Below are 22,342 nucleotides of genomic sequence, written 5' to 3'. Positions count from 1 at the left end.
GGCGAAGGCGACGTTTCCAGCCTGGTATAATCGTTATATGCCTCGGTCCATCAGAACGGGCCCTCCCGATGGAAATTGTCGCTCGTGGAATTCGTTTCCTTATTGGTGGTGCATGTACTCGCGAATTATACCCGGGTTAATTTTAATTTTCAGTTACCGATGATGAGCGAGATAATAATCCGTCCAATTCGGGGAACTGTGCGGTAATCACTATCTTCCCTCCAAAACATTTTGAATCTAAATTTATTAATATAGCTCGAGTAATTTCGATCGTTCGCACCAAACATGTTTTGCATTATTAATTGCAAAATTTGTATTTTGCCATTCTCTCTCTCTCTCTCTCTCTCACACACACACTTACTCACTCACTCACTCTCTTTTTGTTCCTCTGAGATAAAACGTTTTCGTTTCACTATAATTTATTAGAACTAATTAATTGCATCTTGTAATAAAAATTTTTTATATTCATTTTCTGTGTATGTATCTGAGATTTGAATAATAATTATTTAATACTATAATTATATAAATGTAGATTAATGAAATATAATATCATGATTTTTAAAGATAATTGTTTGAAGATAATATAATAATATTATCGACGTGTTTTGTAAAAACAACGTCATGAAATGAAATAATAAAAAAAACAAAATAAAAGAGTAAAACCGCTCGATGAACCATTTGTTGAATATTGTAGCAAATACCACGTGTTATATCAATTAACGTTATTATCAGTATTATTCATCATTTATTGGGGATCATATATGAGATCTCAACACGTTTTATGATCGGTTGCAATTTCACAGGATGTTCATATTACCAATAACCACGAAGAAACAAGTTTGCGGTATTCCTGCTCTCGCATTGGTATACATTACACCGCATTCGGAATTATCACGAAACTCTGAACGTGCCTTACACGATCACGCGCAACATTTGACGAAGACTCACATTTACATTGCGAGGGGCAATAGATATTTCTGACGATCAGATTTACAAATAAGGCAAATTATAACGGATTCAAAATATTTCGTTTACGTAGATCTTTCCTTATATTAAAAAAAACGTATCTTAATCATTTATACCTTAATTAAATAATTTAATAAATTATTTTACTTTTTAACAACCGAATCGAAGACTTCGACAAAGCAATTAGATAATTCCATTATTGGCAAAATCGAATGATTAAAGAATTTCATCTGGCGATCATAGAGTGCATTGAAATCGGTAAAAATAAATGAACTTTAAATTTGGTAATCTGTATTTCCTGCATCCTTGCGATTTTGTGCAGCAGACGCCATTTCGGTTGACTACCGAAAACTTGCCAATATAGAAGCACCTTGGTGCTAGCATCGAGGCGTGAGCGTAAGGGAAGTTTTCGACATACCTCAGAACCGAGGCTCCAAGTGGCTGCGATCGTGTTGCACTGGAATGTGGGTTTATCAGGAACGTAACAGACACTCCCGGTCGTTTCGGCCGCGGATTCCAATTCGGCTTGATCTCCGCGGCACTCGTACAGGGTCATGTGGTGAAGGTATTCGTGGCTTCCCGGCTGAATAACTGGTTCGTACTGAAATACAGAACAGGCGTACAAGCTCGTAACGAGGATTAATGTCGAGCGCATTTCGGTCGTGTTCGTAACGTGTTCATAACTCAGGAATAACGTACATCTTGACACTTTTATCGTCAGTGGGATCGATGCTGAACGGATCGAAGAAGAACAGCGAGAATTTGAAGTGGAGATTGTCTCATTTATTCGTACAACTTAATCATGTCAATGGGGGGGAAAAAAAACTTTTGCGACATTAACTTCTCTTACAGTTCCTGTAACTTGTCATATTTTATAAGGCAACTAAATCTGGTAACGCGATTGTCTCGATTTAAAGCAAAACGCTTGTCATTAACTATGGGTAATAGAATATCGACGGTAAATGAGAACGGCACTTCGCACCCTAATAGGCGTCGTTTCTAGCAGTTTAGTGAAAGCTGTTCGAGCACAAAATTGGAAAGGAGCGGTTTTCGACACAAGTCGATACTCGCGGTATTCCTCGCGCTTCTACGTCGGGAAAACATGCCCCCGTTTCGATTCCCTCTCAATAGGAGCAACAAATTAAGGTGCCCGCCGGTACCACGGTTAACGGCAGTTCACTCGACCGTTAACCTCAGAATGCCTTGGTGTTCTGTCAATAAAAAAGTTCTATAAAACGCGAGGAGGAGAGAGGGGGAAATTCGCGTTTTAAGCGCCTGAGTTATCGCAATCGAGACGCTAATCGTCTCTCCTACCTCCCACCGCTGTACCCGTGATAGGAACACAGAGCAATCGCATTGCGTAGTTGGGTCACGTCCGATCGAGTTCGAGATTCAGGTGTCGGTCGACCGACGCTAGATAAAGCGGACTATATCAGCCAGCCGACCCAGCACCCTATTCGGAAATACCCTGGGCGGGTATGAACATCGGCAAGAGTTGAAATTACGGTAAAATAAAAAGGAGAAAGCAGAAAATGCAATAAAGAATACAAATAAGAAATAAAGTACAATACAGTAAATAAGATAGAAATGTACAAGTAAAATAGCTAAGCTGACGCGGTAACGAGAATCATTTATCATTTACTTGGTCCATTTACCAATTTTCCGATAACTCAGACATTATACCTGGTTAAATAATAACTGAATAAATTCGAATGGAATATATAGGGTGAGATTTTATTGAGTTATCATATGCTTTGCGAGAGAGGAAGAATATAACGCGAGAAGCGTAAAACGTGAATTACCTGGGGAGGAAATAACTTTCCTCCAAATTATCCGCTGACATAAAATTCGCGTCGAATGGGGGATCTAGTAAAAATAGGTGAGTACATAAATTCTAGAATTTATAGCAAGGAGGTAGCGTTTACGCACGATCTTTCATATCAAGAATTCCAAGCATTGCAGCACCTTTTTTTAATTCCGTAATTTTTTTTAACCAATTTCTTTTCGACAGAAATATACTTTCGTTACTGCATTACTCCCATTATTCTATTCGTATAACGCCTATTAACGTGCAAGGTATTAAATTTTGGACATTTTGCGCGCGAGTAATTTTAGACATAATAAAAGTTAACAACTTTTAATAGCGTGTAAAAGCGCAATAAAATCGGTAATCCTAATGGGGTTTTCATTCGCCGTACTTTTGACAACAAAAACGAAGCTGCGGCAACAGATTGGAAAGCATTAACGTAAAATGAAACACAACAGATTCCATCGACAATAAAATATCGCTTCCCGTTAAATTCGCAAAATCAGAAATCGGAAAACTTTTACTGTCAGCCTTGTCTGCCTTGCTTTTTTACAGCCGCTTTGGCTCCGATTTTTAACACGCGATTTAGAGAATTGCACGCTTCTGCATCGAAATGGAACTTATTACCAACATGATACGCAGCAGTAATGTAAGATTTACAACTGGCTGCCTTTGTCACTGTCGCATTTATCGATGACATCTCGTGCATCTCGATCTGTCATCATTGGTAGTGAAACCGGCGCGGCGGCCGGAACGATCTTGCCTACCGCATTGATCCTGCCATCATGCAGATTCGTCCATTCGTATGTTTACGATGAAGTTTCATAGTCAAATCAACCGATCGACTTGCATTCGGCACGCAAATCGAAGATCTTTTTATAATCGAGCGAGCAATGAGGCACGCGATTATTTTATCATATTTTCGTGCCTCCCATAAAAAGCAAGTGTATAAGCAAGCTTTTATGGCAAAACTTTAAAGACGTGCTAAATGATGGAATTACCGTTTATTACAAGTTCAAATTTTTTTTTCCTAATTGACTTTATAAAATTGAAAACGCGCGCTTTTACATATTTAAAGCACATTTTGAAACAAACTATGCTAATTAAGGATTTTTATTGTCTTAAGTCTTATAACTTCTATCTATTTCAAATGTTATAATAAGAAAATACTTGCATGTTTGAGAAGTTCTTCAATTGTAGATTTGAATTGGCTTTATAAAATGGAAAATTCTTTTACATGTTTTAAGTAGATACATACAACACAAAAATAAAATCCGAAAGACTCAACTTAAAAAACTTTTAACTTTTTTTTAAATTATAAGTAACATCTATTTTCAATTTTGTAAAGCCAAATTCGAATCTATAATCTTGTCACTTTAGAAACCTTTTAAAAATGTAAGAATTCCTTTAATTATAGCATTTGAAATACATAAAAGATATAATTATAAAATTTAAAACAAACAAAATTTTTAATTAGTACATAGTGTTTTAAAATTATAATATATTAAAAAGACGAATACATGAAAAATCACTATTTAATATTTTTTAAATGTTTTAAATCACACTTGATGTTTTTAAAATTTTATACGGTCGAGGTATTATTTAAAAGACCACCAGTGAATTAAAATAATTCTCTCTCCTAGTACGAACAGAATAATTACAAAAAAAAACAAAAAACACCATGATTAATCACTCAGTATAAAACATCATAACCTCTAGATTATCATTTTGCGCGGCATATTTATCGGACGGCTACCTGAAGATGTTGCATCTCCAGACGTGAAAACACGCGAGGAAGAAGATAACTCCCGTATGGAGAAGAGTGGTTGTGAGGTGGGGGGAAAGGGGGGAAGACAGGAGGGGCGAGTCGGCAAACTCGACGTGCAGTTTCTTCGGCATTACAAGAGCATCCACCTTCGCTTTAATCAAGTCGGAGAGCGGCGGGCGCGCGCGAGCTACCGTAAACGGGTTATATACCTGGAGGAACTCACCTTCACGACGTGGTGTTTCTGATTAATGCTCGGCATCCTCAGGACACGGCACCAGAGCAGCGTGTCTTGCCCCATGGGTAAACGAACCTGCACAGCAATTCGAATGGTACTTCGTTAAGCGAGTATAATTCCACGCGAAACTAACGGATAGAGTCGCACATTGGGACCATTGATACTTCGTATCAGCATCGTTGTCACGGGGAAGTATCAATACGGTGCTTTATCGAAAGAAGATATGATTCAGATATATGGTGTATATATCTGAATGCAATAAATACAAGCATTATAAACTGATTAAAATATAAGCACAACTGGGGAAATAGTAGAAAAAAAGTATTATATACATGTATTTACTTTCAAGTGCTGACCACTTTATTTGAATGAATTTCTACCATAAATTCTCTGTCAAAATTATTTAAATTATTATAACTATAATCATAATCAAGATTTTAAATTACAACAGTTACAAATCAAAATGTAATTAAAAATATTTACACAAAATGTATTGTTTATTCTAAAATATAAACGATTTTTAGTATTATGTTATTATTATTAATATTAATATATTGATTACTAGAATGAATAAAACCGCAATAATATTTCTTGAAAAGATATTTTTTATCATAAATACTTTATCATGTAATGTTGTCATAACTTCAGTGTATTTCGAAAGCCCATTATATTTCGATTTAAAAGAAATTGTCACTTAATAAGTACAAAGAGTTCTTTTATTGGAATGTAACTAGCGAAAAGTACAGGGGAAAACTCGGGGAACTTAGCTACTTGACGCATACGTCGGGTTAATGGTTTGTTACAACGGAATAAGAGCATTTAAACGCAAATATATACGAGAAATTCATTACCATATTTTCCGACGCCGCGTGCGACTTACGTAACAAGGTTGCAACTTGCTTTTGTGATATACGAGCCCATTTCGCCCTGTCTCAAAGCGGCGCCTTCCACGCCACGCAACTATTTTGTACAGTTCTCATGCACGGCCGGCTGCATTGTGCACAAATGTGTTGCGAGTTTTTCGGCACGTATAACAAAATAAGAACTGCATGTACCGGCGTGTTAGTTGCATTACTTGTTCTAGGCGTTTCACTCGATGTACACACAAGCCGTGTTATTAAGTGTGCACACACATATTGTTCAAAACGATCTCAAAACGGTACTTCGCAATATTACGTGTCGCTTTTAACTACATCAGGCTGCATTGTATACAGATGCATCTCGATACCCGACACGAGGAGTAGAAGATATTTATAAACGATGAAACATGAAAAATATTTTGTTTTTATTTATAAAATTTTTCTAGCACAAAAGTCGAATATACATAGAGTTCTCGTGACATGATATTCTATCTGTGCTCGTTTATCTATTTTTCGTCTCGATGATAGAATGATTATTATAACTACAATATTTGTATAACTTGTACAATTTTGCAATTGATATGGTTAATTATACTTCTTGCTTTATAGAATGAGAATTACATATTTCGCTATTCAGGATTGACTGATTTTTATTAACTAGCTAAAGAGATAAAGTTAAATAATAAAGTTTAAAATATAATAACTTACTAAATTTTAAATGAGTTAATTTTAAACTTTAATTAGTTATTTATAAAACGCATAAATTTAACTTATTAACTTTTTTTCTCAAGTTAAAAAAGTACCTTTGTATAATATCCCGCAAAAAATTATAAAAGGAAAAATCCTATATAATGCCACAGAAAATAATACTTCTTCGTTATTTCATATAAATTTAATTTACATGTAAAATATTACATTTCTTTTATATTGATGTTATTTGATTTCTATTGTAATGCTGTTATTTAGAACAGGCTTTAAAAAAAATTACAACATACTAATTTAATATACATATAATCCTTCAAAATTAATTTGTAATTAAATTTAATTTAATCTGAACGCAACTTTTAACCGAGTTAATTTTTTAATGTAACTTTTGACGTAATTGAAATAATTTTAGCCATTTAACTTGATTTAGTATAAAAAATATATTAATTTACTCAACTCTATCAGTATTAGGCGTGCTATTTATCCTATATGTACATCCCATTTACAAGTCAAATTCTGCCGAATTACTCATAGCGAGTACAAGATTTCGTGCATCAATGGAACCATGCTCGGTCGTTGCAATGTATCTCGGTAAATACGGAGAGCCCGGGGGAAGTGGGGAAGGCAGGGTGCTGGTGGGTCGTTTGAAACTGCTCGCCGCGGGGCGTATGGACGACCGTATAGCGTCCGAGAAAATTACAATTCTCTTTTTCGCGCAACTTGCCCTCCCTCCGACGACCGACTCTTGGCCCTAAGCGCTCGAACAACGCCGGCGGATTCTCCCACGCGCTTATGCGAAATTATCGATGTTGAGATTACCGGGAAGGACGAGCGCGTTTATTGTTTTGCGGTCGAACCTGCTGACTGACGCCCGTGGGCGACTGCAAAATTTTTAGAGACCTCATAAATGCATTTCCGATTTCTGTATCAATAGGCAACCTTTGTCAATTGGCTACCTTTGTCATTTCGAGACCCTCTGTTTTCATTAACATTCGCAAAGTGACATGACATGTTCGATTATAAAGGCTTTTATGAATCAATACTAAAACAAAATGGTATTTTATAACTACATAAGTTGACTGTAAACTCTAAGCTTGCTACAATAAACATGTTTGAATAAAAAGTTATAACAGAAATATGATGGCACTTGAAAATATATCGTGAAAATGTAAAAATTAACGAACTAGTACCAATCTCTTTAACAAACGAAAGAATATGAATGCAATGTAAATCCATTCCTCATCGGTCTTGTCTTCATTGTATCTATTCTTCTACATATTCATATTTATCGTGGCAGGATACAAAAGTTATTCGACTATTTGGCAACTTTTACCTCGTATCAAGTTAATAGGAAACTTCTTCGCGATATTCGTGCAAAAAAGAGCACAACTTGAAACACAGAAATGTATATACATACTATATAACGTCAGTGATATTTTATAACGTATTAATAACTTCAAAAAGTTAAAAATAAAATTATTTTAAATATTTCAATATTTTGAAAATGACATTGAAAAAGCCTGTAAATAATTTTAATTGAATAATTCTGCTAATTTCGTCTGAATAATCAGCGATCAACCCAATAAACATTTTGAATGTTTATATTTCGTTACGAGTTCACTTATTATTCTTCTACAGTCCAGAAAATATTTGCAATTCGTTTGGAAGTGGTGCATTTAAAAACATTTAAAATGCTAAATAATGTTTTTGCATATTAGCACACAGGTTCTGTTTAGTTACACTTTAACTCTCTTTACATTGTTTTCATCTAAAATAAAAGGAACATATGTCGTTTCTTTGAAGAAGGAAAACAACATGTAGAAGAGGAAAAACAACATACAAAATAGCTAGAAAGGACAGACCTGTTATCTTGATTATTCCGCTACAGCGATTGAAACAAAGTCATTGTGTAATGTGAACGGCCACTGACGCCAAATCTCGCTAGAAATGGCAAAAATCGACAAACTGGAAATGCATTTACGAGCGAATACATTCCGCGCAAGGCGCTCGCTTGTCTCAAACGATATTACATGGTCAACATTTCCGGGTCGTTTATCAGCACGTCCAACGAATGATCCTGCACTTTTTCGCGCGCCAACGAGCGGAATACGCGAACGCGACCCGATTCCGGTCTCGATATAAACTATAAACAGCGCCGGGGCAGACGGTGAAATTAGCATTGTCCGATTCTCGGCGATAGCGCCAACCCCGTAATCTACGACCCGGCGACGCTAATGAACGAATAGTTTTTGCCGGATGTGACCCGGTTAAGATTTATGCTGTCATAAATTCGGTGTACAATGCCCCCCCCCCCTCCCCTCTCTCTCTATCTCTAACACAGCTACGTGATAAAAATCCAGTCGCACGCGCGTCCATTTCGAACATTCATCTCACGCACGCGAGGTACACGCAACCCGTACACGCGTCTACAAATGACGGAAACAAAACCGTATGACGAGAGAGCTTTGAAAAAGCTTGTTCGCGTCTCGGATAAACGAATGATTCCGCCGCGCGTCTGTGCCAGCATCAAAACACCGATCGCGCGAAACCAGTTTCTCTCGTGTTCCGTTCGCGAAAAATGTTTTAACTTTCTCCATTTAGGTTTTGACTACGAAATATCGATACGGGATAATTCCCAATTTTATGACTTTCGAAGCCTAAAAGAAATCAGGCGAAATGAGCTTATCAATAATTTTTATTTTTAGCATCTCTTGAGCCGAAAAACTTAAAACCAGTTTTCCTTTTATCGCGAGTTTTCATAAATCTATAAAACTTACCCTTCGTATAAAATTAATGTTGAGTTAATAATGAATTACAATAACGATAATTCTTCAGCGAAACCTGAATAAAGTAAACTTTAGTTATCTTAAATACTTTCATGAAACCGGGCTTGAATCTGCCCTCCGCACAAATCGAGTCCAATATCACAACGCCGATGGCAGATCCACTTTCGTGAACTCTAATTAAAACTCTTTAATCGTCTTTGTTCGCGCTCGCGAATTTCTCCGCGGTCGGGATGAATATTAACTTTGTTCTTGTTTCTTGTCACGTGCCGTCGTAATAACGCAAATCATAATAAATGCAATGTGCACCAACTGCTCACCATCTTCTTCTTTTCTCTTTTAATTACATCTGCAGCGAAACGAAATATTTCCTTCTTCAGGTAGTTAAACTCATTCGTTAAGTATTTATCTCCGGCGGAATCTCCGTATCGCATTTATCGTATCTCAAAATAATTTTTACCTCACCGATCACGCGTCTTATGAACATAAGAAATTAAATGTTAAACGAAAACGGGGGCCCTCGCAACTCACCTGCTTGTTCACAATGTCCCAGATCTTCAGAGGCGGCTCCGCTTCCTGATTACGCGAGTTTCGTCTGGGTTGTGCGTCTCTTTGTACCAGATATAACGGTCTCGATCCTCGCACTGCCCCATGATCGGGCAAAATACCGGCCGCTGATACTGGCTCCTCGACATGATATTGCCACACCACTTGCATCGTGTCGTTCTGAAACACAAAGGACGATCCGAAGTCAAAACGGGTGTCTCTTTCTCCACTTTTTGCTGTCGAAAAATATCGATAGAGAAACGGGGGTACAAAGGGCTCTGCCTTTGTACCCGGGTCGCCATAAAAATTGCTGCTTCCCGGAAAGAGTTACCCCATATGACGCGAATAAACGTCCTCTGCTGAAGATTGCGCGCTCGGCTGCGTCTTTTAATCAAACCTTTTGTAAAATTTACGATCAAAAATTGTACCGGGCGAACCACTGCGAGCCATTCTTAAAGAAAAATAGAACCGGGAATACGGATTAATTTCTGTTGCGAATATAATTTCGACAAAACAGAGTCGACATTCTTTTTTAACGGGAGAACAATATTTGCACACGTGATTGAGAATATGAAAATATATTTCACATGAATTATTCTGCAAGGTAACGGCGCCGGGCGTCTTTCTCATCTCGTATAATACGGCTTTTAATAATTCCGCAATTACCGGACTCGGTCACCATGTCTGACCACCCAGGGTGGCTTTAAGCCTTTCACCCCTAAACACGCGAGGGGAGTCGATTTCTCCTGGCGCGCACCAATCATCCGTGGTCGTGCTGCGGCCATATGCGATTCATTCCCCCGAGAAGAAAGGCGGTCATCGAGGGTGGTCAGGTTATATACTGAATACAAGCGCCAGTGTCCCGCCGTCCGCCTGTCGCGGTTGCCCGCGAAACGTACACGTGTCCAACCGCGCCAAACTTGGGGGTCGCTTTTACACAAGCAAGCCACTTACACGTCGTGGGACAATCGCGCCTGATTGGGGAAACTGACCGGTACGCGGACTCGTTAACCGATCCGTTCAAAAAAAAAAATGTCACTCATTGACGCGAGGTGATAGGAATAAAAATGAGAAGCGCACAGTTATTGCCAGTCGAATTTGCCAGCGAGTTCGTAATCAAATTTCCGTACGCTACGCTTTCCAAGTAATGGACTTTATTTTTTTTATCCTTTCGAACTCGCAGTTATTGATGCGATAAACAAAAATATTTAGATAGATTAAATAAGAATTCTATCAACACGAAAGGCCTTTGAAAATCACGCGATTAGTAATTTAAAATCTCTTCCATAAGATGTGAGAAATTGATATATATATATTTTTTTTTTTTAGTAATGCATAATGTTCGATTCTATTAATTGTGATGTATATAAAAGATTAAACACATTTTTTTATGTCATCTTTAGCTACAGATAAAAAAAGAAATCATAGGGAGGATCAATATTTGTTTTTTTTATGAATAAAATACTAGAGGTAAAATATTTGCGACAGCAATTTGCCTGAATCGCCTTATGAAACATTTGGTTCAGAAATATTAAACCAGATACCGCGGGAATTCACATCCATCATGTTCTCGATCGTTATCGACCCCTGTCTACCGCCATTAACGTATCGGCGACCCAGATTAAGAGCGTACTTCGCCACTCCAGACACGTCTCGGCGTGAAGCAAAAAAATCGTCGGCGGAATCACAGAAGTCTCGCAATCGGCGATGTACGGATTTGCAAACCGCTCACGTGTTACCCATTCACGTTCCTCGATAATCGCCGAGCTTCGCGTCGCGTCTGCCCCACCTCCGAAAAGGAAGAGGAGGAGGAGGAGGAGAAGGAGGAGAAATCCCCACGTCCGTTAACTCCGCCGCGTATAATCGTCGGCGCACCTACGTTTGTTTCCGAATTGGCTGAGACAATTGGGCGCCGTTCTCGTCTGCAGCTCGCGGGGAAGCGAGAAGTGGTAGGATACGACGCGACGACCCAGATCCGACAGAGCGAAAGATTCCTGGGGCCAAGATGAAAGGTCGATCGAAAGGAAATGGGCATCGCTCCGGAAGAAGCGAGGTGGGATTCACGCGATTCGCCGTCGGTCGATTTCGGAGACGCCCTTCGACTGAGTTATGCACTTACGTTGTCCTTCCTTCGATCAACCGCGCTGCAGTTTCTTTTCAGAAGCATGTTACGATACAATGTGTCTCAAAAGCAATTTCAAGATGAAAGACAACCTTCGGAGCTGTCAGTAAATAACGTTATCTCTTATTCTCTAATGAAATTCAAATGAATATTACTTTGAAGGAATTTCAATTTACGGCTTGTTTATCCGAGTGCATAATATCGACAATTAAGTGACTACGGAAGAGGTGATCATTAAATTTTCGCAACAAGAAAATATTCATCCTGATCACAAAATCTGTAATTTAAAGAAAGCGCGGTAGCCGGTCTCGGATATTATAGACTTTTCGCTTAATATTTGAATTACAAAATAAATTAAATCTCTGTAGTATCATTAAAGATTCTTGTCGTTTTTTTTTTCTGACTTCAAAGGAGCCTATCTAAGGACGATAATAAATGCGTCTTACCCGTTCTTTCTTTCTGTTTCTGTGTTTCCTTCGCACACAAAGTTTGTAATTAATTCGGAGAGTTCTAATATCTCATATTTCATCTTGACAGTCCCGACATACCTTCACATTTCATCTTCCACAATGTTGAATATTGTGATTCATCGCGTAACTACTTTTTATTTTAATTTTCTAAATTATTATCCAAGAGAGCCTCTTTATTTGTCTCGTTTGCCTCTTTATTAACTTTTTAATTTAGCATCCTATAAATCCAATTTATTTTCTAATTTTTTGAAATATTTTGTTACACGTTTATATTATTACACAATGCACTTTCATTAAATGACTCACAAAGGATTTTACACTACAGCATAATAGATATATATTCTCGCTCTTTTATCTTCTATTTTGATATATACTTATGCAGGAGTCTTGCGGAAAATAGTAGCTTGTGAATATCGTTGTTCGTCGGGTTCAAAGAACGCGGTGCTATTGTGAGATTTGAATCCGCCATTCGTGATGTAAGTAAGCCACGCGCTCTATCTCAGAAATCCTGATTTAAAAGATCCACCTAACTCGCTGCATCCTTAAGTAGATCGGCAAAGGAAGAACGATGTATAAAGAAGATTCTTTGGGAAGCGAAAACAATATTGACGCTTGTAAGGATCATTAAGCGAGAATGAACCATAAACATGCATTAATTATCACGAGAATGCTTATTAGAGATGCTCATTAAAAGTTGCGAAATAATAAGGAAAAGATATGTGTAGTGTATAAAAATATTATAAAAACATTATAAAATTTTTAAAAATTTTGATATATATATATATAAAGGAATTTTTTTAACATCCGCAGTAGTTTAATTTATTTATGTGAATATCTGATAACATTTTGCAAAATTTTATATTTGTTTATTATCTAAGACAATAAGAAATTTTCTTTAAAGAAATTTAACTAGGCACTCATGCTATACATTTAATCTAAATTATTTAATTTATATTATTTTTTCAAAAACTAATTCAAATAATTGTGTAGTTAATTAAATGTAATCTTTTAATGTATGAATTAGTCGTTTGCTGTATAATATATTCCAACCTGGGAATGTTCCCATAAAAAAGGTATCCATGGTAAGATTAAACGATATGAAGATACAAAACAAAGAATCTTATTTGAAAGATAAGCTAGATAACTTCGCGGGACAAGATGTAAGCAAGAAGACAAACGGAACGGATTTGAAATTCGTAGACATCCTCTACTAACTCAAGCGACGTTTCTTTCGCGGGACAACTTTGTTGTTCGTTGTTCTCGCGAGCTATAAATCTCTTCCACTTGTTCGTTTTAGACACCAACGCCCTTCCCTCTGTCTACGAATCTATGTTAGGAACAGTCGTAGTTCGCAATTATCCATTCCAATAGTCGTTGGGTTAAAGGAGGAAGGGAGGGGGAAGCGAAGATCCCATTTCGCAAGTTAAAGATGTCAGCCGCGATGTGAGCAAATGGCGCGCGAGTTCCCTTGGAAACCCTGGCATAAAAGATCTGGGCCACGTGCTCCGTGGAATCCCAAAGTTGAGTACGAAGGGTGAGAGAGAGAGAGAGAGAGAGAGAGAGAGAGAGAGAGAGAGAGAGAGAGAGAGAGAGAGAGAGAAGAGAAGAGATAGATAGATAGATCGAAGGGAGCGTGGTATATTATAATAGCGTCTAATAGAGTTCCCCATATTACACGAAGCAAGTAAAGTTATTGTTGTTATGGACCTTGCTTTTGAATCACGGAAACGATTTCGATTGAGACGTTAAAACAATTTCCTGAACGACAGTAAACGGAGCAAATTATATCTTATCAGACAATTCAATTTCAACATTTGACAATTACCAGGAAGTCTACAGTAGTCAAATACAATTATCTTCAATTGATGTCAGCATTCACAATTTCGTTAGAATTCAAAATTGATGTCCTCTACATTTGAAACTTAAGGGTTCAATGTAATATTGACGTTACTACAAAAAGGATTACAATAAAGGGATAACAAATGGGAATCATTCGGTCGAGCACGCGAACTGGTCTATCCTCCGAAATTGAAAATCCACTTCTTTCCTCTCTTTGAAACTTCCCACTCTGTTCTTCCTCTTCGGTATTACGTCAGGAATCGTATCTCACGACTAACGTCGCGCGGCAGTCGTTGAATTTAAGGGGCGTACCCCAATTTCGGGGTTGGGAGATATCACTTGCTATGTGAGCAAATGACGCGCTCTTCCTTGCTCGGAAACTCCGTTTTAGAAACTCGATAACGTTCCCGGCTTTCAAATCTTCACCTCAGCGACGAGCTGAAGAAAAAAAAGGCTCGCGAAAGATAGTCCTTTTATAATGACAACTCTTCTAAATTTAGAAGACCCTTCAAAATTTAAAAGTTATCAAAATTTAAAAATAACAACGAATTCAACGTATAAATTTTTCAATGTCAGTGCCAAAATTTGTCACGAATATAATCATTTCCAAATTAAAATTAATTAAATAATATCTGTGAGATTATTCGAGTTTAAATATTTCATTAAAATAGATAGGATGCATCCCTCCGTTTCATCGCAACAGATTTCAACTAATTGCTAACGTAAACTCACTCTGTGTGAGTGGTTTTCTTTCGCGGAGAACAACTGAGAAGTCAACATCGGTGACAATCGTTCCACTTTGACGCGGTGGAAGTAACCGCGATCTCTTCGAGCTAACTTTCGAGCGTGCTGAAAGTATCTTCCTTCCTGTGAAAAAAAAAAGGGAGGAGAAAAGAGCACCGCGAAACTTCGACGGCAAGGGTAGTTTGCTTCGCCGAAAGAAGGAACGATTCCTGATGTTCGGGGTATAGACAAACCGATACCCGTGAGTAGCTTCTTTCGAGGGCAACGTTAATTGCCCGGAGTGCAAAAACCCGACGGCCAGTTATCGACGAATCGGCCCGCGCGCCCGTTCCCGCGCGTTTTTCCCCACCTCCATCTCTGGCATCCGTCTTGTTCGCCTGTCGTCTTAGCCGAACGCGCGTTCGCAACCCCGATAGGGAAAACTAATATTGAACATTCCTAAGTAGAATGCAAAGGGTGCGACGAGGGGGTGGCGATGAGGGCCGCCGTCATGCGGCTGGAGGGAGAGGGGGAGGGGGGGGGCTCGAACTCGAAAGTTTTAAAAAGCAATTAAGGGCTTCAAACTCCCAACACACTCGCATCTCGCCTGCCTACAACCCCGTTCATGCCGTTCCCAACTCCTCTCTTTCTCGCCCTGTTCGTCATCAGTCTCTTCCCCGCTACGCGCCCTCGTCATCCGGACGGCGGACATTCGAGGGCGGACTCGTCGTTATCAGCCAGAAAGTGAATTATTTCGTTATCATTAAGAGGGCTAATTTTTTTTTTTTCAGAACAGATAAATATCTTTCATTAATATCACAGTAGTAATTTAGAAATACCGTAAAATGTAAAAAAAAAGTATTACGGAGATTACAATGCTCGCGAGATGCTTAGCAGAATAGCTATTTTTCTTTACTATAATTGAAATATGTTAGTATTTAAAGAAAATGATCAAATTTATCAACTGTATTAGATTAAGATCTGTATTTACGCAAAAATAGATTTTAAATGGTTGTAAACTTTTTTTAAAAACTGAAACGACGTAAAGATATTTTACATATTACTGACGTTCTTTCGAAACAAGGCATGAAGATAAAAGCTGAAGAATTCTCAAATACACAGGAATCTATTGACCGATTCATAGAATTTGTCGGTTTGTTACAAATATTTAAACGTGTGTACCATAAATAAGCGTAGTTTGCCATAAAGTAGATAGGAGTTTGCTCGCATACTCGCCACCTGGGAACGGCGGAGGTGCCGAATCGATAATCTCAGTCTCGCGAGATCCAACCGGAGTATCTCGAATTCAAGTACTCCCGCGAGCGTGAGCGCAATTTGCAATAAAGCAATACGCGGGCTTCTACATATTTATCACCGTGAAACGTAAGGAGAAATCGATAATAGCGCTGCGAATACCGATCCGATCAGCGGGATCGAATCGGTTTTTCGACGGTCGACAGTCTCGATTCGCCGTGACGAAAACGCGCGTAAATCTCGCCGGAAACTTTACCACAACTGTATGTGAGGTTTAAAATTTTGGGAAAATCAATTAAAAAACTAGTGAACACGCTTGACTATCGATTGTTTTTTCACAAATAATTTAAAACGACAAAATTTTGCACATTAAAATTTGAAAGAATGTGAAACAATATCTCTTACATTTATATTATACATATAAAAAACGGTATAACTGATAATTATAATGTAACAAGTAATAAAAAGTATAATTGTAAGTAACTTTCATAAAAATTTAACTTCAACTATACAATGAATGGCATGCTGTACTAAAAGTATTCGAAAGATTGTGACTCGGCGATCAAATCTTAAAAAAAAAAAAAGGATCGATGAATTTGTTAAAGGGTAAGCGACTGGAAGGAATGGCGATGAAACTGAAACACCATGTGTACGGAATGGCGTATGCATCCGTCTCGGCTAGAATACGATATCTATGCTGTACATGGTGCAATCATTCGTAACGCCAGTACCATTGAAAGTGTCGCAAGCTCGGTTACAGCAGCCCAGCGCACCTACGTCGATTAGATTCAAATACGTATCAGTGTTTCACGTGCACGCGAGAAGAATACTTTACGCGCATCGATTTTTCTCACGGCGCGTGCAGACCGAGCTTTGTATTCCCGTTTAAGCGCTAAACGTGCTCGCCTTTTTCACTACGCGGATTGATACGGAACGCGATTTTATATTATCGCGGGATTAAAAAAGATTTAATTAATCTATAAATTTAAGTGCTCGATTCTTGAAATTTATCGGTACTGCAGATATTATCTCTGTGTTAAATTTAAACTTAAATCTTACTTAGTGTAACTGCCTAGAAGTTTACAGCATGTAAAGGAACAGATAAAATTTATGTTAATAGATTCTATTTCAAAATATCAATGTCTACAGACCCCTCTTTAAAATTTAATAAATTCCATCTATAATTTTATCTTGACAATTAATTATAGAAGGGGAAAAAATTCTTTTTTTTTTTTTTTTGTAAATGCTACTAGAGATACGACATCCAATTAAGTCGACTGTGTCCTTTGATTTGATAAAATCGCGTCCGTTTCCTTTAATTAGACAGGTGCGATATTCACGGGTACTTGAGATAACTTCTACTTCATGCCGACTTACGAACTTCGAAGAATCCCAAATAGGACCGCGCCGCGTAATGTCAAGTGCGAGTAAAATCGCTTTATCATGGCGACGCGGGGCAATTCCTTTTCCTCGTTTCCATTCTGCGAGAAAGTTCCTCCCTACGCTGGCTAGATAATTTTGGAATCGCGTGATTAAAGTTCTCACGATTAAAGTTCTCACTCCGTTTGAATAATGACGCGAAAACGCGCGCACGTCGGCGAAGATACACAAGCTATCGGCGCTTGTTGTGTTAGTTTTCGTACTCGGCGCTTGCACAGTCGGCGATAAAACGGGGCGCGATCTCACACGGATATCTAACTGCACAGATAAGACGCAGCACGATTCTCGCTCGCAGATGTATGCTACCGCGCGTATATCGCGCTATACGTTTAATGAAGTTTAACGAAATTAAAGTCGGCGGCACTCTGGGAGATTAACACGCGTAAGATGAGCCTGTGCGGATCGATAATGGCTTCTTTCTGCTTTAAAGAGCTTCAATGAACTGAACTTTAATTACCCCTTTTAACTTCTGATTTCATTTCTCTCTAAAGTAGACGGGAATCGTATATAAAATATTTATTAGAAACGTAGTTCCCGTAGTCGCTAATTAATTGGTTTTTTATTGATTGAATTATTAACTTTTTTTCTTCAAAAATTAATTAATATATAATAACGTTTATATGAAAATCTTTTGTCATTTTGTATATAAATTGTGCAAAATTATAAGTTGAAAATATAATTTAACATCATTTCCGACGGACGTTTTTTTAACCGATCGTTCTTCCGCGGAGAGATGTACTCACAGGTATTGCCGATTAACGCAAAGTTTTCATGAGATTAGCGCGGCGCTTTCATTTTTTAAAAACTCACGAGGTGAGTATCGAAACTTAATCACGTATACCAGCGGACTTCGTCGAGGAGCATTGATTGGATACGCTTGTGTACTCCGCGTTGAAAAAGGGTGGGCACCGCTAACAAGATTCTATCGCTTTGCTTGGTGTATCGTTGGTACTCTCTTCATCAACGTGAAGCCGATGAGCCAACATCGGCGAATACGTGGCCACAGGCGTACCTGAGCACATCCTCTGGTATGTACCCAGTCATTAACGGGTAAACTCAGTCTAAACTTCCCGGTGGATCCTGTCAAGGACCCGGAGCAATACTCACGAGCGTTGTTGCAACGTAACTAAGCGCGAGCCGAATTCGCTCCGCCGATGCCTGAACTTGGATGGCTCGATACGCGAAGATTAATGACGATCACTTGAAGTTTCCAGATTAACGATCCACACATCGATGTACGAGCCGAAAATATTTACGCTTAATCATTAGCAATGCTTTTGATCCCATACACACGCATATATATATATATAGCCGGACATGCATTACAATTTGTTTACAGTTTACATGTATGGCGCAAATCCGCCTGTAGACTTATGCTTATTTCATGAGGCAATTAACTGCCATTTTCATTTATTGGCCATTAATTAATGTTACGATTGTTTAATGAAATGACGACTGAATAAAACATGCGTCTGCAGAATTGGTAATTTACATGTTCACTATGTTGAAACGTTAGCATCAACTTGCGCGAGAATAAAACATTAATCATTTTATATATACAACTATATATATGTATGTATACTTAATTTATGTATCCTGTTTCATACACATTACGTGTGACGATGAAAAATTACGATGAGATTTCACACACACGCGTATCTCTAATTTATTATTGCGGCAATAAAAAGGACGAATCGTCACCTCATCTCGTGCCGAATTTGCATCTTTTCAAAACCGCTTTGAAATTTTTAAGAGTTGAAATCGCGCGAATAAATTTGCACGATGTAGTTTACAGATACGAAGTCTCGCAAGACTTTCCAGCCTTTATTTTCGATCTTTATTCATCCAAGGTCAATAAACGCGTCTGGAACCTGTAGGCGAACTGATAAAAATAGTCGAACTGTCGGAATTGAAAAGCGGAAAACCACCCTTATCGACGCGCAAAGCGATGCGAGCAAAGCGCGAGTATTCGCGTCAGTAAGCCGCGCCGAGGTGAGCACGAACGGCGTTTGTATAATTAACGAGCTTGCGGTGGGGTCTTTCTCTCTCTCTCTCTCTCTCTCACTCTCTTCCGCCTCGCGGGCAGGTTCTTGCAGGCTTCCTCCGGTTCACCCTCCGGTAGAATCGCATGTGTTCATTCCGCGGCGCGCGCCACTTATGCCGAGAATACTGAATTATTCCGCAGCCGCGCACACGCGCGGCTCCCCCTCCTCTCTTTTCCCCTCCTCCCTTCAATCGTAATTCTTCGGCTATCGATTCCACGTTATGCCAAGTGTGTAACTCCGCTTTTTCTTCTCTCTCTCTCTTTCTCTCCTTTTTTTTATTTTTCCCAACGCGGAAGGCAGCATTCACCGCGCTAAATGACCGAGCATCGGTGTTCGCATTCACGCCACGCTACTCGATACGGAATTCGTTGCGTAAACGCTAAGAATAAGTCTCGTGGCTTTTAACCCCGCGCGCGCCGTGCGGCACGCGCGAACTTTCCCCCGGGGGTACTTCTATCATCTCACTTTTTCCCCGTTTTTTTTCGCTGATAGAGGAAACATAACGGCGGTATAAATAAATGCAAGTGTAAGTGCGAGAAACGAAGGAAACGACGCACCTGTCAAATCGCGCGTAAATACGAACGTACAAAGTAACGCAGTTTCGCTTAAAGATACGCTCTACTACCGGGAGTACCGAGGCGGAATAGAAAAATACAAAAGTTACTTCAAATTGGCGAGGCTTAGAAAGTTCCGAATAACCGTCCGTTGACACGTAATTGTACAGTTGACCGTAACCGCGTCCGCTGGTTATTAATAAATGTTGGAAGAAGATAAATGCCCATCTATTAGTCGTTCTACGTGTCGCTGTACACGGAAGTTCTAATTTAATCTAAAGCGCATAGGGCGCAGGGACACTCGGCGCGTTAGCTTAGCAAGCTGATGCTGCGTCCTGGATGAGACGTCCTGGCCTATGACGTTGACTGTCGTGTCAACGAACCGGGGAATCCCTAGGGACCCCGTCGCCGGCAGGGCAGACAGAAGGGCACTAAAGTTCGCGTAATTTAGCTACGGCGCAGACTCTACCTTCCCGTACAGCCGCGCCAATATTAATCATCGTCGTCCTCGGCGTAGCAAAACGTTCGAGAACGTGGAAAATCGGAAACAATGAGCGGTCATATTCTCGAAAGCACGTATATTATAGAATGGCGCCGGGAGCTCTCCCTCTCTCCCTCTTCTCGAGGGTTGACTGGTGTTTGTCGGGAGTAAACGTTGCGGGCCAAACCGGAATAATCCGGATCTTCCCCGGAAGATATTCTTCGAGATATAGCGACATCCGTCTCGTAATTTCCTGTTTTAAGAACGCTGCCGCTATATCTCATATTACTTAATTTTCATTCGACAAACACATCCATTTGGCAAATAGCTGTGATTGTCGTTTATTTCATCAACTATAATAATACTAATTATAGGAATGATAACGTTATCGTTGTAAAATACAAGACAATTTGTAGTGTTTGGCATTACTTTTTCGCTCGAAAGCTCCTTAAAGAATTTTAACTACTTTCCTTCTCAATAAAAGTTCCAATCGACTGGATAGCTGGAACAGAAAATGAAACGCCTTTCGCGGGTTAAGTTTCCAAAGATACGTGCAAAGGTAACGAAACTTTATTCAGTCTCGAATCATTTCTAAATTAATGACTTACATCCTTCCATTGGAATCGCAAAAGCTGTAAGAAACGGCCTCGGGTTTCAGAAGAACGTAATATCATTTCAAATTCACTTTCTTGGTTCCGTCCAAGTTTCGCTGTTCAATTTACGCAAATCTGAAAACAGAGATCCGCTGCCAAGTTTGTATACGTTCCCGACGGTGAATGAAGGACGGAGAAGGAATGGCATTCAGCTCTCGCGATAACGACTGGCATCAGCAGTGGTGCACCTTCTCGCAACCCATCGCGAGCTTAATGCGCACGGAAGTAGAAAGGATAGAACTGAAAGAGAAATCACGGAGGCAGGATGGCGGCCGGGGAGAAACGTACTATACGTCAAGACAATAAGTGCCATTAAGATAACAGCGGTGGGGAAGGCTTAGATAACCCCTGCATGAACCTCTTCCGCGAATCCGGTAATGGGGGATTCCCGTTTTATTCCGACGTTATTTTTGGTGGCGTATCCACCAAAGGAACTTACGGGTGTCCTTGCTTTTCGGTAACGATCCAATCTCACTCGACGCGCGCGACTGGCCATTCGCGCGATTCAGATAAGCGCGATAAGCTCCCTTCATTCGGAAATGTCCAAGCATTAGCCCTTAAAAATGAATCTACTTTTCTTTGTCTGAGATTTCCTTTTGAATTTTCGTCACAAGTTAAAGCGTAACGTAAGTTAAACTTCGATTTTTGCCAAAAATCGCCTACAAGCGTTAAATTCTGAATATGTGCCGTTATATTACTTATTCATAATCTAATTTCCTTAGTTGAATTGAAAATTCTGTACTCTTAGTTTCGTTGTGAATTTCGTGAGCAATCCTCTTGAGGAGCTATAAATAAAATATCGCTTTTTTGTGCTACAAAGTTCTACCATCCGGCAGAAAAATTTAAGATACGGAAGCCGTAAATGATTTAACAAGTCTATCTCCTTGATGTCTCTTTTGTCTTCGACTTTGAGTTACTATAGCATACATTTTTTTTTTTTATCAACTTCCTTTCGAGTCTCGCGAGAGTATCGCGCATTTATTTCCTCTTCTATTTCCCCCTTCGTAGTAATAGTATTGCTCGCGATCACGAAAAAAAGGTATTGAACGAAGGAGAGCGAGAAAGACCAAAAAAAAAAAAAACCGTGCTTC

At 39.0% G+C, this 22,342-nt stretch overlaps 2 protein-coding genes across 4 annotated transcripts in view; one reads left to right on the top strand and one right to left on the bottom strand.

Annotated features, from left to right (window-relative positions):
* The window catches only part of LOC105833922 (MOXD1 homolog 2), a 208,581-nt gene that overhangs the window by 10,173 nt on the left and 176,066 nt on the right, over positions 1–22,342 (bottom strand). The window contains exons 4-6 of the mRNA XM_012676033.3: positions 9,656–9,850; positions 4,765–4,851; positions 1,385–1,567 (exon numbers count right to left, since the gene is read on the bottom strand). Of these exons, the coding sequence (XP_012531487.1) occupies positions 1,385–1,567; positions 4,765–4,851; positions 9,656–9,850 (465 nt within the window). The remainder of the gene's footprint in view (positions 1–1,384; positions 1,568–4,764; positions 4,852–9,655; positions 9,851–22,342) is intronic.
* The window catches only part of LOC118647253, a 164,650-nt gene that overhangs the window by 103,996 nt on the left and 38,312 nt on the right, over positions 1–22,342 (top strand). The gene's annotated exons all lie outside the window — the stretch shown is intronic.

The sequence above is a fragment of the Monomorium pharaonis genome, chromosome 9 (genome assembly GCF_013373865.1).
Source record: "Monomorium pharaonis isolate MP-MQ-018 chromosome 9, ASM1337386v2, whole genome shotgun sequence".
In the NCBI taxonomy this organism is placed as follows: Eukaryota; Metazoa; Arthropoda; class Insecta; order Hymenoptera; family Formicidae; genus Monomorium; species Monomorium pharaonis.
Note: the sequence above shows the minus strand (reverse complement) of the source record. Positions and strands in the feature narration are given on the sequence as shown.